Genomic DNA, 15,883 nt, shown 5'->3' with positions numbered 1-15,883 from the left:
AGCTGCACTTAGAATGATTTTTATATTAAGAATGGGGAAAAATCCTATGTTTAATTTAAAATGTGTCTCTCTTAGTGAGAAACTTACACAGAATTATCACCCGACTCTGCAGTTCTTTGCGCGTTGTTGCATCTTTCAGCTCATTATTTTGGTTTTGCGACCCCCATAGTTTACTGTTTTGGTTCAGTCAACCGTTTCTACGGCCACAACAGGCAGATACACTCAAAAAAGTGAACTTTGTGAGATGTTGAATTAAACAAATGCACCTATACCCAATTTAATTAATATGTCTGTGTTTTTGTTAAAGCCACAAAACCCACTTGATTTGATACAACATAACAGTGTTGAGTGAATCGCACAATCAGAACAAAATGTCCTAAGTGAGTTCCCGTAGGACAGAAGCTGGGAATGAGAAGACGTTATTGGCGCGAACATGGTGGATTTGGGTGGACTCAGGATTGGACTTCAGATTCCAGGGGAATTCTGAATAATAATCTGAGTAAGTATGTTTATTTAATCCAGTCTGTCAAATTGTCATGTCAGTATGTGGTTAGAAAGTGATATTAACGGACAGTGTGTACATTACATGTTATGGTTGCTAACGTTAGCTAGATAGCAAACTGGCTAAGTAACATAATGCTAGCTACGGAAATATATTAGAGTAACGTTAGGAACATTAACGTTACTTGCTGAATCAGAGTTTGACCTCCCATGAAAGAAGCCTGTTTTGACTGAAGTGAATCAACACATTTTTGAGGCTGTAGGATGTTTTTAACTGGCAGCGCCTGGCAACAGAGCTATGAGTGGTAAGACAGTCTTAACAAACTTGTGTTGGTTAACTGAAGCTCGCATTTTGTTAGTTGTATTGTATGGCAGTCTTGTTTTAGCTGCAGTGTGCAGGCTAACTGTAACGTTAAACTGGGCGAGCAGAGTGAGGGAGCGTAAAGTCTCAGGTGGCTGCTATCAGGGCAGACAGGTGTGCGTGAGTAGGATATATTATGAATGTAGCTGTACATACATATCATGAGCCGTTTTCTGTGACAATATGAAAGTTATGCAGTCCTTCGGGCAAAGCAGAGTTCCTCAGTTGTGTGTTTATATTGCCAGAAATCCCTACAAAAGCCAATTGTCAGCTTTATAACAGACAAACCAGGAAACATATCATATAATATGCTCTGAGGCAAACGCATGTATAACCTTTATTTACTGTCATGTCTTAATGTAATCAAAACTGTAAAAATGTGGTTGTTATAAATGTTCTACTTCTGATTTTTGTCTGTTGAATATTGCAGAAGGTCTCTGTCTGGAAGAACATTTCTGAGCTTGAAGGCTGGATGGTCTACATTTGTGGTTTTTTAGTAACTTAGTGGTAAGTCAGTTTATCTTAAGAATTAACACTTATGTTTGATACATTAAACTACCTAATATATACAACAAATATATGGTATAGTCACTTTTTGTTTAGTTTTTTTATATTTTCAGTTACGTGAAAGTGTAAAGACTGTGCTGCAGAAGAAACTACAAGAAATGTGTTATATGCTAAACAGTTTCAAAGCTGGAATTGTGGAAAATCCTTGGAGTCTTTGCCATTTAGGATGAAGGTGCAGAACCCACAGATGACCTGCAGGGTGTTGAAATAATCAGAGGTGTGGAAAGGCTTCACGACCTAGGTAAAACTGTAAATACACTCGAGTTTTATGTGGCCTCATGGACTCATTGGACTTCAGCTACGCAACAAACCTAAAGTACACATTTTAGGTTCTACAAACACTTGTGATGGAACTGGCTGGCGACCACTTCTCAACAAAGGCTCAAATAAAAAAAAAAAAACTGTTTGAAGGAACAGTTAAGACATTGCAAGTGGAGCAGCAAAGACCTTCCTGTGCAACAGTCTGAATGGTCTTAGTTTCAAGTGACTGATGTCTAAATATGTTTTAACAGACTTTCAAAATGAGAGTAACAATTAAAAACTGCAAGAGCAGTTGCATTTTATTTTTCTTAGAGAAGATGAGAACAACAGTTTGAAAGGGAGATCAATGTGAATGAGTTGGCAATAAGATGTATTGAGTGCAGTATGAATACTGTATGAGGGTGAGAGAAACCAAATGAATAACATACGGTGATAAACTGTGTGAGCATGTAGACAGGCACCAAATGAATGTGAAAATTTTAAGTTGGTGTTTGTGATATATTTTGCATGACATGTTAATTTCAACAAGTAGTGCTGTTCTTGAAAATGTCCATTCCTAAGCTAAAGGTGGTGCACTTTTGGAATTTTTCTGTATTGTATTTTGTGTTGTCAATGTAACAAAACTCTGTACACTATAGGACCATTTCCTACATGGCATATAACATTGATTTACCGTTTATATATAGATGGTTCTTCTGGTTATGCTAATTAGAAAAGCTCTTCATTGCAAAAATTCTGTCAGTGAAATCTATTTTACTACAACTAAAACTGTAAAATTTCTAGCTGTTAATCTAGGAGTGTTAATCAAATGTGTACAATTTAGCGTCAAACAAGTTGGGATTTTAAACATTTGTGACAGTTAAGCTAATGGTTATGATAGAGTTGAAAGGTAAGGTTGGTGATTTTCTATAATTTTCAAATTGTAGATAAATTCTTTGAAAGACCAAAAGCAACAATGAATTTATAATTTAACAAGTAAATTCTTTAGTAAATTTCCAAAGCCGGATATGTCTTATTCCCTTGTGCCATAGAATCCCATTGTTATTGGGTTTTTTTGATAGAATTTCTTGAGAATATGAAGAACATAGAAAATCACCAGCCTCAGCAATCTTAGGTAAGAGTTAATTAAGCCCCATTTTCTGTTTATTTCCTCTTTTGTGAATGTTGTAAAACATTGTGAAGAGGATGGAAAATGTTGATTGATATGGTGATACAAATCAGTCTTTATAGGTATCCGTTGTTTTGAACTCAGGCAGCTGACCAGGTTGGTGGTGCTACAGTATAATGTTTTTCATTGGTAATAAATGAACATTTTCACTGAACCAAAGTAGTTTCATTTGTATTTACTCAACTACACTGTGTGGAAATTGTTGACATAATCAGGTTTAGTAAGTCCATTTAAAATGACTAGCATTCGTTTAGTTGGTATTACTAAATGCAGTTGAGTAATGGATGTTCAACAGTTAAGTTAGATTTACATAAGTGAGTTAAGTCAGTATAATGAAATATCTTTATGTTGGCGTTAATCATCACAGTTAAGTAAAGCCAAAGAAACAGCAATTTGTTGAATTTATGGGCGTCAGTTTAGTTAGCTGGACGCTGAACTATTAATTAAATCCAAGTTGACCAGATAATGTTGGAATTGCCTAAAACATATATGTTGGTTGCACATAAGTCAGTTATGGGCATCTTAATAACACCATTTAATTAAATCTAAAACAACTCAGTTAGGTGGAAATTGTTGACATAACTGGATTAAGTAAGTCCAACAAATAATTTTTTTGAGTGTGATTTCAGCAAAAAAGAAGCTCTGATAACCCTACTGTACAACACCTGCCCGGCAACAAATAGTGCAAAGACAAAGTTAGCAACTAGCTAGTGAAATTTAGCTGTTCTCATCTCAGGCGTCATGTGCACGTAGCTTGATAAGTGTGTTGCAACGCAGTAGAAAATTGCAGCGTATCATACACGTACCGAAGATATATAAAATATATATGTATGTATTGTATACATTACATACACATACATACATTGTACTGAAAAACAGCTCTAAATAAATGCTTGCATGTTGCCCCATGATTGTTAGAATGTAAATAAGCAACTGTTTGCTAAATCAAATTTAGATAAAGGCCATGATATGTCAGTTTTGTGTTGTTGTGTCTTGTTACACTACTCCTAAGTTGCCAAAAACATCTGTTAATGCAGCTTTAAAGTAGTAAACAACTCACTAATTTTCACAATTGAAATCAAGTGTAGCATAGTGTATCTGAAAATTTAAATTTCTTTTGGTGAATGTTTGCTTCTGTTGGTGATTCGAGTGAAGATGCATCTTAAATCACAAATTTTATGGTAATGAAGCCAGATGGGGTTTGTGTAATTTAGTTCAAGTACAATAAACTGTACATGTGGATAACTATCTATTCATCTGGTATTTTTTACCCTTGTGATTTATTGGATAAATATTATTGATGTAACTTACTGTTAAACATGTGGCCATAAAAAAGTATGAGTCACTGAAGTAAATTTTTAAAGCCAGAAATCCCAGCAACTGGCCAAGTGTTTTGCTGAGTCATCAGCATCATCAGCATTGATCAATAGCCCTGTCACCTCACTGCGGATATAATATGGTTATTTTGTGCTACAGTATGGTGCAGAAATAAACCATACTTATTTTCCATTTGGGTAAGATCTTTTAGATAAAATGTGGGATGTTTTGTGCAACTAGCAATGCTGTAGGTTTACATGAGAGCCTCAAAAATCCCTGCAGCACAATCTAACAATAGCTGCTGTATCACGAGACCTCTGAGGTATTTGCGTGTTGTAGCATAAGGAAGATAAAAATAGTACTTGCTGTCTCTCCCTCTCTCCATCTCCTCGTGCCTATCTATCCAGTATAACTGCAAACCTTAGGCTCCCAGCATAGATAACAGACACTCTGGACCAAGCCGTATCTGTGTTTGACAAGAAAGTGGAGAGAAAAGAGAGAGAAGAACAGAAAAACCAAAGAGACGAGTGTGTGGAATAGAAACATAGAAAGAAGCAGATTGAGGCAAAAAAAAGGGCGGTTAGAAAGTTTAAATCTTCAAACATCCAAACATCCAAATATTTCCAATAGCTACAGTGTAGTCTGAAATGAGGTAAACATTATCAATGCCTCAGAATCAAAGAGAGGCTTGTTTCTAAAAAAGACTGTGGTTCTCTGTGGTTTGTTAGAAGATAACCTGGAAAATGTTGAAACTACGCACTACTGCAACTGTTTCAGACATAGTATTTAAAAACAGGCAGTTCAACATTAGGGGAAATGTGCTTATGTGTTCTCTTGCACTAATAATGGCTGAAAAATGAAGCCAACGTGGAAGTGCCAAAAACTGCAATTCATTGAATGGCCACTTGAGGTCAGTTCAATTGCCATAGTTAGTTTTGGGTTACAATTATAACGTTCACCCTGTCGGTGATGAGAACCGTTTATCAACTCACCAAAAACTGAGTGTTACCAAGCCAGCATATTCTCGTTGCTCACAGCGGTGAGCAAGCCTCGGACACTCAGGGGTTAGGCCGTCAAGGTCTCGCCTGTAGTTTGTCGGGGAGGTTTGAAGTCAAGTTTCATCTTTAAGCAGCCAACTGAGTGACAGGTGGATGCTGTCACAGGTGTCTAGTCGCAGCAACCAGGCTTCATTTAGCCCGCCTCAGCTCAACCTTTTTGCCCATTTTTGGATTAGCCAGTCAGGCACTGCCAAGATGACGATGGCCGGAGCTGCCCACATTGAACTTCACAATACCTCTTCAGAGACCTACGGATGTCACAGACACTATGTCCACGTTGTATACAGTTTATGCCAGCTATGTTAGCTTAGCTTAATGTTAGCAGAGGTGTTTTGTTTAGCAATTAGGACATGCATTCCCTGTCCTAAACCGTATTGTATATTTTGACATTTGTATATTCTGCACTGATTCTTGTATAATTGATTTAAAACACATGTAGATATGCATATTTATCTCCTGCATTTGCACCCGTGTGATTGTGTTGCCATTGTATTGTCACTTTATGTGAAGCACATTGTGTTGCCCTGTGTATGAAATGTACTATATAAATAAAGCCTAACTTGACGGTAAATTGAGATTTCTGTTATCTATAAATCATCATCATGTTGCATCACCACTTACAGGAAGATTGGCTCTCATGAATCAAAACCATCGTTTTCTTTATTTATGTCCTCAGCTCTCAATCACAAGGTGTTTTGTTGATCAATTAAGTGACCTTCTCTTTTGTTCCCCTCTCCTCAGGTCTGTCCTGTATCCCTGTCATGCCACCACGTCGGGGTTCCTTCTATGTAGAGAGTGGCACAGGAGTGTCAATTGGCACCGTGTTGGCCTTCTGGTGCAGAGAAGGATACCAGCTGGTCGGCAGCGACAAAATCTACTGCAATGTCAGGAACGGAAAACCGCAGTGGAGCAACTACCTGCCTGTCTGTGAAGGTAAGCCAGTTTAAGCAGGTTTATTTGCAAAATCAAGCAACTTTTCAGCTTCACTTTACAATTACTCATATTCCAAATGAACAATCTTCTTAAGTGAGCTTTTTAGTTCACAGCAACCGCCTTTTTCTCCTGCATTCAGTATGAACTACTCCAATGCAATGGTTGGACTAGTTCTCATTTCACATGTGTGGTTATGCGTGAAATCCAGCTGCAGCTTACATGTAAAGTGTCGCTGGTGAACTTGCACAGCATTGTTTTATGCTGAGGGAACATTTCTAACCTTTTCCTCTCAGAGATCAAACATGTCGTGTAAAATCAACATCTTGCTGACTCGAGAGCAGAAATATAGCAGAACTTTTACTGCATTCATTTCCTGTTTATCCATTGGTTAAATCTGTAATGATATATTTGGTCACCACAGTTTGGTCTAAACCTGTGCCATATACTGCCAAGCAGACCCTAGGCAATTACAGAGCTAGAGCAGAGACGGGATGTCGAAATCTAGTCTAGTTATTAGTGGGTAAATATTAGAGATAATTTAGTTGGTTAAACAGATATAGATAATAGTGTATTCGCTCATCCCTAGTAAATGTACACTATTTGTATTTAATCAGTCTCCAGCATCAGTGTATCAAATATTCAACTTCCACAGCAGGTAGTCAACAACGAGACAACATTTTGCAGGCCACTACTGAACACTGACTGACATTTTCTGGGGATCTGTTAAAATAAATCTTATTGATGTAATTCTTCCCCCCGCAGCGATCCCTAGACCTGAGGACCGTGGTCTGAGAGTGGCTGTGTTGGCTTCAGTGGTGAGTGGCATTGTCATCCTCGCCATGTCCTTGTCCTTCCTTGTCTGCTGTCTGCAGGAACGAACTAGTCGGGACCGAGCCAAGAAGGAGGGACGGAGCAGGTAGGACTGAAGAGAGGGCTGCCTAAAGTAACCCTCAATATAACCCCCGCAGTTGAATCACTCTGTTACATCTAGTCTTTGGCTGATCTCAAACTTTATCTCCCATATATCAGGTCTACTGAGCTAATAAAAGTTATTTCCTCCTTTAGGCGCAGAGAGAAGCGCTCGGCCCGTCGCAGCGAGTGTTGGCTGGAGAGAGAAGAGGGTGACTGGGAAGCTTTCCCTCCACCCAAGATCTTCCATCTCTCCCAGAGAATGAACCCCCGTCTGGCTCCCGACAGCCCCCTCTACCTGACTGGAGGACTCAGTGGATATGAAAACAGAGGATACCAGAGGTAAACTGGCAAGACTCACATCACAGACAACCAAAAAACATCATGAAAAAAGTGGATGGATTTGATCCTAATAGCAAGTATACTGTGTGCCCAAAGCCTGGTGGTCCCAGGAGGCCGAAGCAGCAGCCATTAAAAAACTATGTTAAAAGATATTGTTGCTTACAAAAAGATATAGGATACTGTAGTACACACACCATGTGAGAGTCCCATAACCAGATCCAAAACCCAAATTCTAGCTTTAACAACACTAATAACTTAAGTTCTTTCCTATACAAGTTATAACTTTGAGCTGATTGTCTTCACTTCTTGCTCTCTTTCATTCAGGAGTCAGGAGAGTTTGCTGAAGGCCTCCATGCCCGGACTCTACCGCTCTGAGTCGCAGCTTTACCCACATGTCGTCCTGCAGAGGGTCCCGACTCCGACGGCACCCTCCGCCCCTTCAGCTCCATCCGCCCCTCTCTACCTCCACCTCCCCTCCTCCTCCTCCGCTGCCTCCTCACCAGCCCACACAACCACCCATAGCCTGCCTCACATCATGGCGCAGTATCCTACCCCGACGTACCCGCCCAACCCCAACACAGCTGTGCCAGCCTACCCCCACCCGACACCGGCGCCTATCTACCCCAACCCCAACCCGACTCCACAGCGCCCGTGGCAGTAGCTGTGTCATTCACCTTCCACATTCACAGGTTGGCTGTGCCGTTCCTGCTGAAGATGTTGACGTGCCGCGCAGAGCGTCAGCGTCACCGGCAGGCTTTGGAGGCACATGAAGTCTTCTCGTCCTCCTAACCCCTGTATTCTCCCACAGAAAGCTGTTCCAAAGGAGACACAAAAAACTGTGTAGAAGCTCACCCTTTTGCCGCATGCTTGCTGAACTTCTCCTGCATTTTGAACTGAACACATTAGATTTTTTCCCCTTAATTGTTTCTGAACTGCTGTTGCACACGCTGCAAGAGGAGTTCTTTGGAGAAAGCCTCAAGCAGCCGCTCGACAAGGGAACAGAGGAAGTGTTGTACAAATTTGGTTCAACCTGCAATGAAGGATCATAAAGGACTTCAACTATGGCCGCCACTGTTTAGGCAGCTCAAATCTCTCAGCAGACTTTTGTTAAGAAAAAGGATCCCTATCAGCCTTCCTGAGGTCCACTTAATCTAATTTAGACAAACTTAACATGAACTTCTGAAATCTCACATGTAATGAAAAGTTTTAGGTCACTTTACAGCTCTTATTAATATGTCCTGGTATTTTCCTGTGTGGAGAAAATAGACTGATGATAGAGACTTATGGGTAGCAAATACACTGTGATTAAAATGCCGCTGTTGCTGCGACCACTGACTGCAGACGATGTTTGTGCTGTTTGTAAGGATTTAATGATAAAGTAATCGTTTTACATTGATCCTCTCTCTCTCACCAAAACTATTAACTAAATGTAATAATTTTTTGTCTGTGTCTGTTTGTTTTTCTCTGTCTGTACTGCAAAAATACTGGCAAATTTAGTCAGGGCCCCTGCTGAATTTAGGAACATGTAGAATATACATGACTACAATACTGACTGGAAATCAGACCTGGTTGAATAATAAATGCAAATAATTACAACTTGAAATAATTAAAGTCTGGTTTGAGCCCTAGATCGGTTCAGACAATACGTTGTTAACCACACAAAAACTCTTATGTAATGTAACTAAGGTCCTCTGTGTAAGGTATAGCATAAAATATAACATATTGACATACAGACTGCAGTTTTGTCCTCATTGCTCTGGAAACTGCACAGAAATGCACTGAAATGTAAAGTCTGAGCAGGGAGATGGACGAACTTCTGAACCATGTTGATGACCTATAAACTCTGATTCACTTGAAATCTCTAAACCTTAGCTGCAGTTGTGCAGTACATGAAATGTGGAAACTGATCCTAATTTCATAATAAAAGAAATTATCAACCTTGAAGCTTTATAATTCCTTTGATCTATCTACATGCATTTTAATCAGAAACTCTACACAAGAGCTCGAGCTGCGGAGCTGTCTTAATTTTTAATTGATTCAGTAGATACACTAACAAATCTGCACTTTACATTTTTTGAATGGGGGGATTTAAAAGGATTGGACTAGGAAGCCCTGAATATTTGTCTTACTGTAAAGTGTTTGTCGTATAACAACAAGACTGCCATAAAAGCTGAATAAAGAGACCTTTGTTTAGTTGAACACTTCACGGTTCAGCGTCTGTTTCTGCTAGTGTCACAGTTTGTTCTTCAATTCCTCTCTTCAGCCACACTATCTCATTGCTCTCTGTCCCTGTCTCTAGCTCCCCAGACCTGCTATCCTCATGCTGTCCACCAGACGCCCTCTGACTTTTCCTCCTTCACCTGACTGCCACACCCAACTGCACACCTGGGCCAAGTTCAGCCCCAACAAAATGTAGCATTTATTTAAATGGAAATGGTGGGGAATTGAACACCCACCAACTGAGAGAAAACACACTTCAAGTTCTGATGAGCACCGTTGCGTACTGTTGCATGTTTCGAGGAAACATGGCTTCATTTGGTTCTACCTGTTTACCGCCTTGTCTCCCAGCTGCAGCCTCTAGTCCTGCTGCCCTGTTGCCAGCCTGTAGTCCCGCACTCCAGCCACCAGACTCCGGCCTGATCTGCAGCCATGTCGCCAGCCTCCAGAGGGGTTCTGCCTTCATCGCAGGCCTCCAGAGGGATCCCGCCTTTGCTGCCCTTTAGCTCTGCCTCCTGGTTGCCCTCCAGATCTGCTCATCTCATCTGTCCAGCTACCAGGCTGTAAGACTGAGGTCTTCTGCACAACCCCTGTTCTTCAGTTTCTCTTGCTCTTTGTCACCAGTACCAGAACCTGCCTGTCTCCCTGTCTGTACCTACCTGCCTACAGACAAGCTCATTTATGAAGATATTTATTCCCCTGCCTGTACACAAAAGTATCAGACAGCTATTCTGATAGAAGACGAAGAGGAAAATCAAAGGAAAGGAAAGAAGGAAATAGATGAAGAGAAAAAAGCTGTGGAAGAGAGACCTAATTCATCAGTCATGACAGTTATAAATGAGGAGATGACCTCATTTGCCTGCAGAGCAACACTGACACATGAGGAAGATGGAGTGGTTTATCTGTTCACACTGGGCTTCAGTGTCAGAAAAGGGAATCTCAGTTGTTGATTAAATGCAAAAGTCTCCCTTACACCCACAGAAAATGTATTTCAATTGTTTATATATCTATTGTTTTTACAAATTCTCATGCAAAATCAATTTCCTATGACGTTCTATTTGGAAATCAGTAAAACATTAAACAGAAAAATAGATAAATATATGAAATTAAATTTTAAAATAGTTAAAAGTGTTCAGCCTTTGATTAAATATTTGATAACGAAGATTGTCCCCGTACAGAAAGAAACAAAGAAAAACAAACAATTTGCTAAAACAGTGAGCTGCACATCTTTTGGGTCCCCAAGCACGATCTGCGTTCAAAGGAAAACTCGCAGTAAAATCCGACAGGCTGCAGGGAATGGAAATCACCTGCAATGTAAAGATATACATACGACATACCTATTTGCATTTGAGGGAGGAATTAACACTAAACACCTGCCTGTATGTTTTGTCTACGCTACAGATAGTTATTGCGTGTGTGTTCGGTTGTTTGGGGGCTGAAAAAACAGTTTAAAGGAAAAAGCTGCCTCAGAGACATGAATTTGAGATAGAATGGGTGGACAGTAGTGACTTTGATGGCTATATATATATATATATATATATATATATATATATATATATATAATACAGACTTAAATGTTTGAAATCTATCAACTTACTGCATAAATTGTTAAAAAAAATTACTCAAATATGCAATGGAGTTCAGCCTATGTAAAATTTGAAAGCTTAATACCTTGACTGACTTTAAGGGTTAGTTCACCCAAATTACAACAAAACCATGTTTTGTCACTTACTTGTAGTGGTAGCCACGCATATGGGTTTGGTTTATTTATCCAGGATTCGAGATATTACCCTCTACCCCAAAACAAAGGAGTCAAACTGCATTTCATTTGCATTGCTCACAGCTTTTAAAAATGACAGCAACATCTCTTTCCAGAAATAGTCACCCCGTTACTCTAATAACTGCACTTATTACACCTTTGAGGTACAAATGAGGCACTGAGAGCACAGAACAAAAGAGACATCTGGTGAAAGTCTGAAAATACCCTCAAAACTCAGCAGGGATGCTCCACAGTGTTGACAACTCTCGATGTGCACAAAGCCAATTGTACTTCCAAAAATAATCATCTCAATGTGTTCGAGAGCCTAATGCAACACAGAAAGAAACAGAAACAATTGTCTGAGTAAGTTGTCCACCCTCTCAATTTCACCTTTCATTTGTAACCATTTAGATACACATACCGGGGGTCAAGGCAAAACACTGACAATCCCTCTTTGACTTGGCAGGATTCATTTAGGGGTGACACTGGATCAAAGACTGCTAACATGCCAGCGTCTCCTCCTGAGATTTTCAGCAATATGACCAAGTATATTGATGTGACATCTGTGGCCTGTAGCCTACAACGAAGCGGGGTAACTAGCTTATCCAGGTAACTTCAGGAGTAACTTCGTGATGTCGGGTGTAACTTCTCAGTTAACTCGTACTACGAAAGGTGGATAAGTGTTACCGAAGGTCTGTTGCCATGGCAATTTACGCTGCATCTTTAAACAGCTCCGAGCAGGTTTTGTTTGTGGTTAACTCGAGGTTACCCTGCACGTGGACTATACTCCACATCTGTACTCAGTTAATGATGAGAAGTAGGATATTAATACACACTGCTTCATAACATATGTTTAGATTTCATCCTGATTTGCTCCACTGCGGTTGCAATGAAGTTCTGAACACAACAGTATTATGTTCAGAGAGCGAGCCCTGCAGCCTCGGTGATTTTAAAGAGGAATCTTACTTAACGGGATAGTTTCTTAGATGTAGCCTATCTGTGGTCTATAATTGAATTCTCCTAAGTGTTTTCACGTCCTAGATGAAAGTGTGAAATTTACAAGAAGAAAAATCGGAAATTCCCTGAAATTAATGTCATAAAACATTTGCAAATCACTCTGTTTTCTGAATATGCCCAATCCAAGGCAGTCTCTAAGGTACATGATAGTGATTGTGGGCTAAACTCAGGAGTATTTCCTCACTGCTAAATCCGATTGCAAAGTTTAATATAACTTTCCAGTGCATGCTGATGTTGCAGCCTTGCAAAGCAAAGTTTCTCTCAAAGGTGTGACTATAATGTCAGAGAATATTCAAGTTTTTTTCTTGTAGGCTAGATTAAATTAATTTTCTCAGGGATTATTAGGACTCCCCCCGCTGGCTCTTTTTTTCTATTACAATGGACCTGCAGTTGTACCTTTACATCATATTACACATAAAAGAAGAGCCCATAAAATACATAATAGAGATTTGAACTACAATAAGAACACTGGGAAGATAATTAGGCTACAAATTTAGTCCAACAAGCCTCCCTGGCTTTGTCGACCGCTACGATATTAGATTTAGGGTGATTCTCCCGACTTCCGAAGTTGGGATTCCGACTTAAGGGGGCGTTCCCTTTGAAATTTTGACCTTTGAATTCGGAAATTCCCGACTTCCCATGTCAAAGGGAACGCACCATTAACTCTGAGTAGGTTTAACTCCCTTCGTAGTACAGGCCACTGGTTTGTAGCTGACGTTTTCATCTTGATCATGGGGGTGGTGGCTAAAGCTGGCCTGCTTTGGCTTTTACTTAAGAGAAAATCACTGTTGGCCTCAAAGGTAGGTACAGTGCTCCCAATCCACTCTGAGGTGTTTTATTTAATGTTATTCAACAGTTAGTGTCATCTGTGGGCCCTAGTCAGACCAACATTTTTCATAGTAAAACCATGACCACAAAATGGTTTTCAGTCCGTTTTCTACGGAAACCCTAAGCAGCCATTCAAATTTTTTTTTACTCTGTTTTCCTGTGATAACAGGATATTTTTGACCATAGCTCGACACAGGGGTCCGCAGGTGTGTTTCTTTAGGATAATTTTGGAACAAGTGTTGCTGGTTAGTTCAGTTGGTAGAGCACAGGACTCATAATCAAGGGATTGGGTGTTGTGTAATGTTAAATTGATACCCCTGAATGAGAAGCGGAGGAATTTCCTCTGCCTGGGAATGATGGAGAAATGAAAAGTCCACATGTTGATGGAGTTGGACCAATTGCCGGGACGCACACAGTTCAGCACATGCTTTATTGTGAGCACGTGACACGGTCTCTTCATAAGAATTTTGTTGAAGAGGATTATAAAAAAAGATAAAAAATAAGAAACAAATTGGTCGTAAGTGGGGATCAAACCTTTAACTGTGAGTCCTTTACGCTACCAACTGAGATAACCAGTGACACTGACAACACCTTTGAAATTATCATTAAGAAATACTCCTGCCGACTCTGTCTTAACTTCTGTTGTGTTATCTCGAGATAAATATCGTTATCGCGGAAAACAACATTCGTGATCTCGAAATAATTTTCCCTTTATCACGGGAAAACGGAAAATGTATCTCTTAAATAAACTGTTTAACTTTGTTGTTAGCAAGCTACCTGGCATAGTGGGCTTTCATGGCTGACTAGCGCTAGCTTGTTCATGTGGTTAGCTCCCTAGCTTTACCAAGTAGCCCTGGAAGTAATCAATGTGACACCAAGCATCGAGCACCTTCTGTTTTTTGAAGAGGTGCAGATGAATTTCACGGTGTCACCTGCTGGTCTAACCGGGCACTAGCTCATAGTAAGATACCTGAAAAGTTTGTTTTGTGTTTCTTTGTTATGTCATCCCTTGTTTGCTGAAGAAGTTTCTAATATCACCCACTAGGCCATGACATTTACATCAAAAGCCCCATACATATAGGATTTATGTCTTTTTGGTGATTTGGGGTGATTTATCACTCCCACATCAGTAATAACTGAAAAATTACAGCCACAATTACCTACTGGCGCTGAGTTCGCTGGTCCTCCTGAAAATTCAAACTCGTGCTTATATTTATAAAGTTGACCTCGGCTTTTTCCCCCCGAGTAATTAGCTGATTGAGCTTGCCTATTTGGGAACCAATTTGATGACAGAAAACATTAAAGCTCATCAAATGTACTCTTTTGGCAAACGCAGATACGCAGTATCTTCTACCTCACGTCTTTCCCTCCTCCTTCAACTCTTCCGCAGACCCAAATTTTTGATCTTAGAGGCACAACATTGTAAAACAGCCTAAAAGATGACCCTATGCCAGCAAATTCAGAGTATTATTTTATAGATTTGCTTTAAAGCATTTATGTACATGTTCTAATCTTGTCTTGTTTATTGATATATTTTCTGTGATTACAAGAGGTATATATTCTTCATATTCATTTCAGTGTGACACTAATATGGATGAACAGCCATGTTTCTGAAAATAAGGGCACATTTATTTAGTATCTAACAATTTATAAGATTTCAGTTTCCTGAATGTTTAACTTATTCTGCATTTTGTAAAGGTAACTGTCTTATATCATTTTTAATGATTGGCATTATCAAATGCTTACTTTGAACAATGCATAGATGAAACGAGGATTATGTTGAACTTTTAGAGCACTGTACTAGGTAGGGCAGCAATCGCTGTATAAAACCTCTTAGTTATGAGTTGCATCCTTTTATTTACAGTCTACATCCCCTCTACTTTGTTTGCCCCTCTTTATCTCAGAATTGTTTCAGTGAGGAAGGTAACTGTTCATTTCCATCCAATTCTGTCTTTTTAAAAATGAAACTGAAGTATAAACGTTGATCAGCAAATGATAAATTATGCAAGAGAGTCCTGCCTTTTGCAAAAAATAACAGCTACTCGCTATGATACGACAAAATTTAATTATTTTAAAGACAAAATAAAATCCAAACCATTTATGAAAAAAATGTTTTACTTTCAAAGACTTTAACCTCCATTCCTTGTTACAGCAGATACATCAACAACAATTTGCACACACAAATCAGACATTTTGGCTTTTGATAGAAGGGCATGTTCAATATGCTTGTCCATATCATATGGCACTGATGCCAACAGCAAATATTGTTCAGTACCAATAGTGTTGCTTTTAAAGCCAAAGACAGCGCATAACAATTGATTTACAATTGAACCTTGTCAGAAACAACATGTGTTCAAGGCAACACAATCACATTATGCTTTCAAGCTTAGAGGAACCAGTGATATAACCACAGTTTACATGTGCTGCTATGAAGGCCAGTCACTGAGTTTAAAAGTAAAATCCACCCTCACATACTCTAACACCGTTGATCTGAGTCTACTGTACATTTTAATCGGTATTAATATTTAGGTGAACTCACTGTCTCTCCGTCTGGATCTCATCATCTCCCCAGATGACTGCCGTAACTGTGAATTTTAAAGTTATAATCATAAGAAAAGAAAGAGCTTGATAATGTAAGAACTCAT

At 39.5% G+C, this 15,883-nt stretch overlaps 1 protein-coding gene across 2 annotated transcripts in view; it reads left to right on the top strand.

Annotated features, from left to right (window-relative positions):
• The window catches only part of zgc:162331 (uncharacterized protein LOC793007 homolog), a 45,898-nt gene extending 36,537 nt beyond the window's left edge, over window positions 1-9,361 (top strand). For both annotated transcript variants that reach the window (XM_038738843.1, XM_038738842.1), the window contains 4 exons: window positions 5,975-6,166; window positions 6,929-7,082; window positions 7,232-7,417; window positions 7,742-9,361. In XM_038738843.1, coding sequence (XP_038594771.1) covers window positions 5,975-6,166; window positions 6,929-7,082; window positions 7,232-7,417; window positions 7,742-8,078 — 869 coding nt within the window. In that variant the 3' untranslated portion in view covers window positions 8,079-9,361. The remainder of the gene's footprint in view (window positions 1-5,974; window positions 6,167-6,928; window positions 7,083-7,231; window positions 7,418-7,741) is intronic.
• The last annotated feature ends 6,522 nt before the right edge of the window (window positions 9,362-15,883 follow it).

This window comes from Micropterus salmoides, unplaced genomic scaffold (assembly GCF_014851395.1).
Source record: "Micropterus salmoides isolate LMB-PRFRI ecotype aquatic unplaced genomic scaffold, ASM1485139v1 Ms_hic_scaffold_23, whole genome shotgun sequence".
In the NCBI taxonomy this organism is placed as follows: Eukaryota; Metazoa; Chordata; class Actinopteri; order Centrarchiformes; family Centrarchidae; genus Micropterus; species Micropterus salmoides.
The sequence above is the reverse complement of the archived record's forward strand: the minus strand, read 5'-3'. Positions and strand labels throughout refer to the sequence as shown.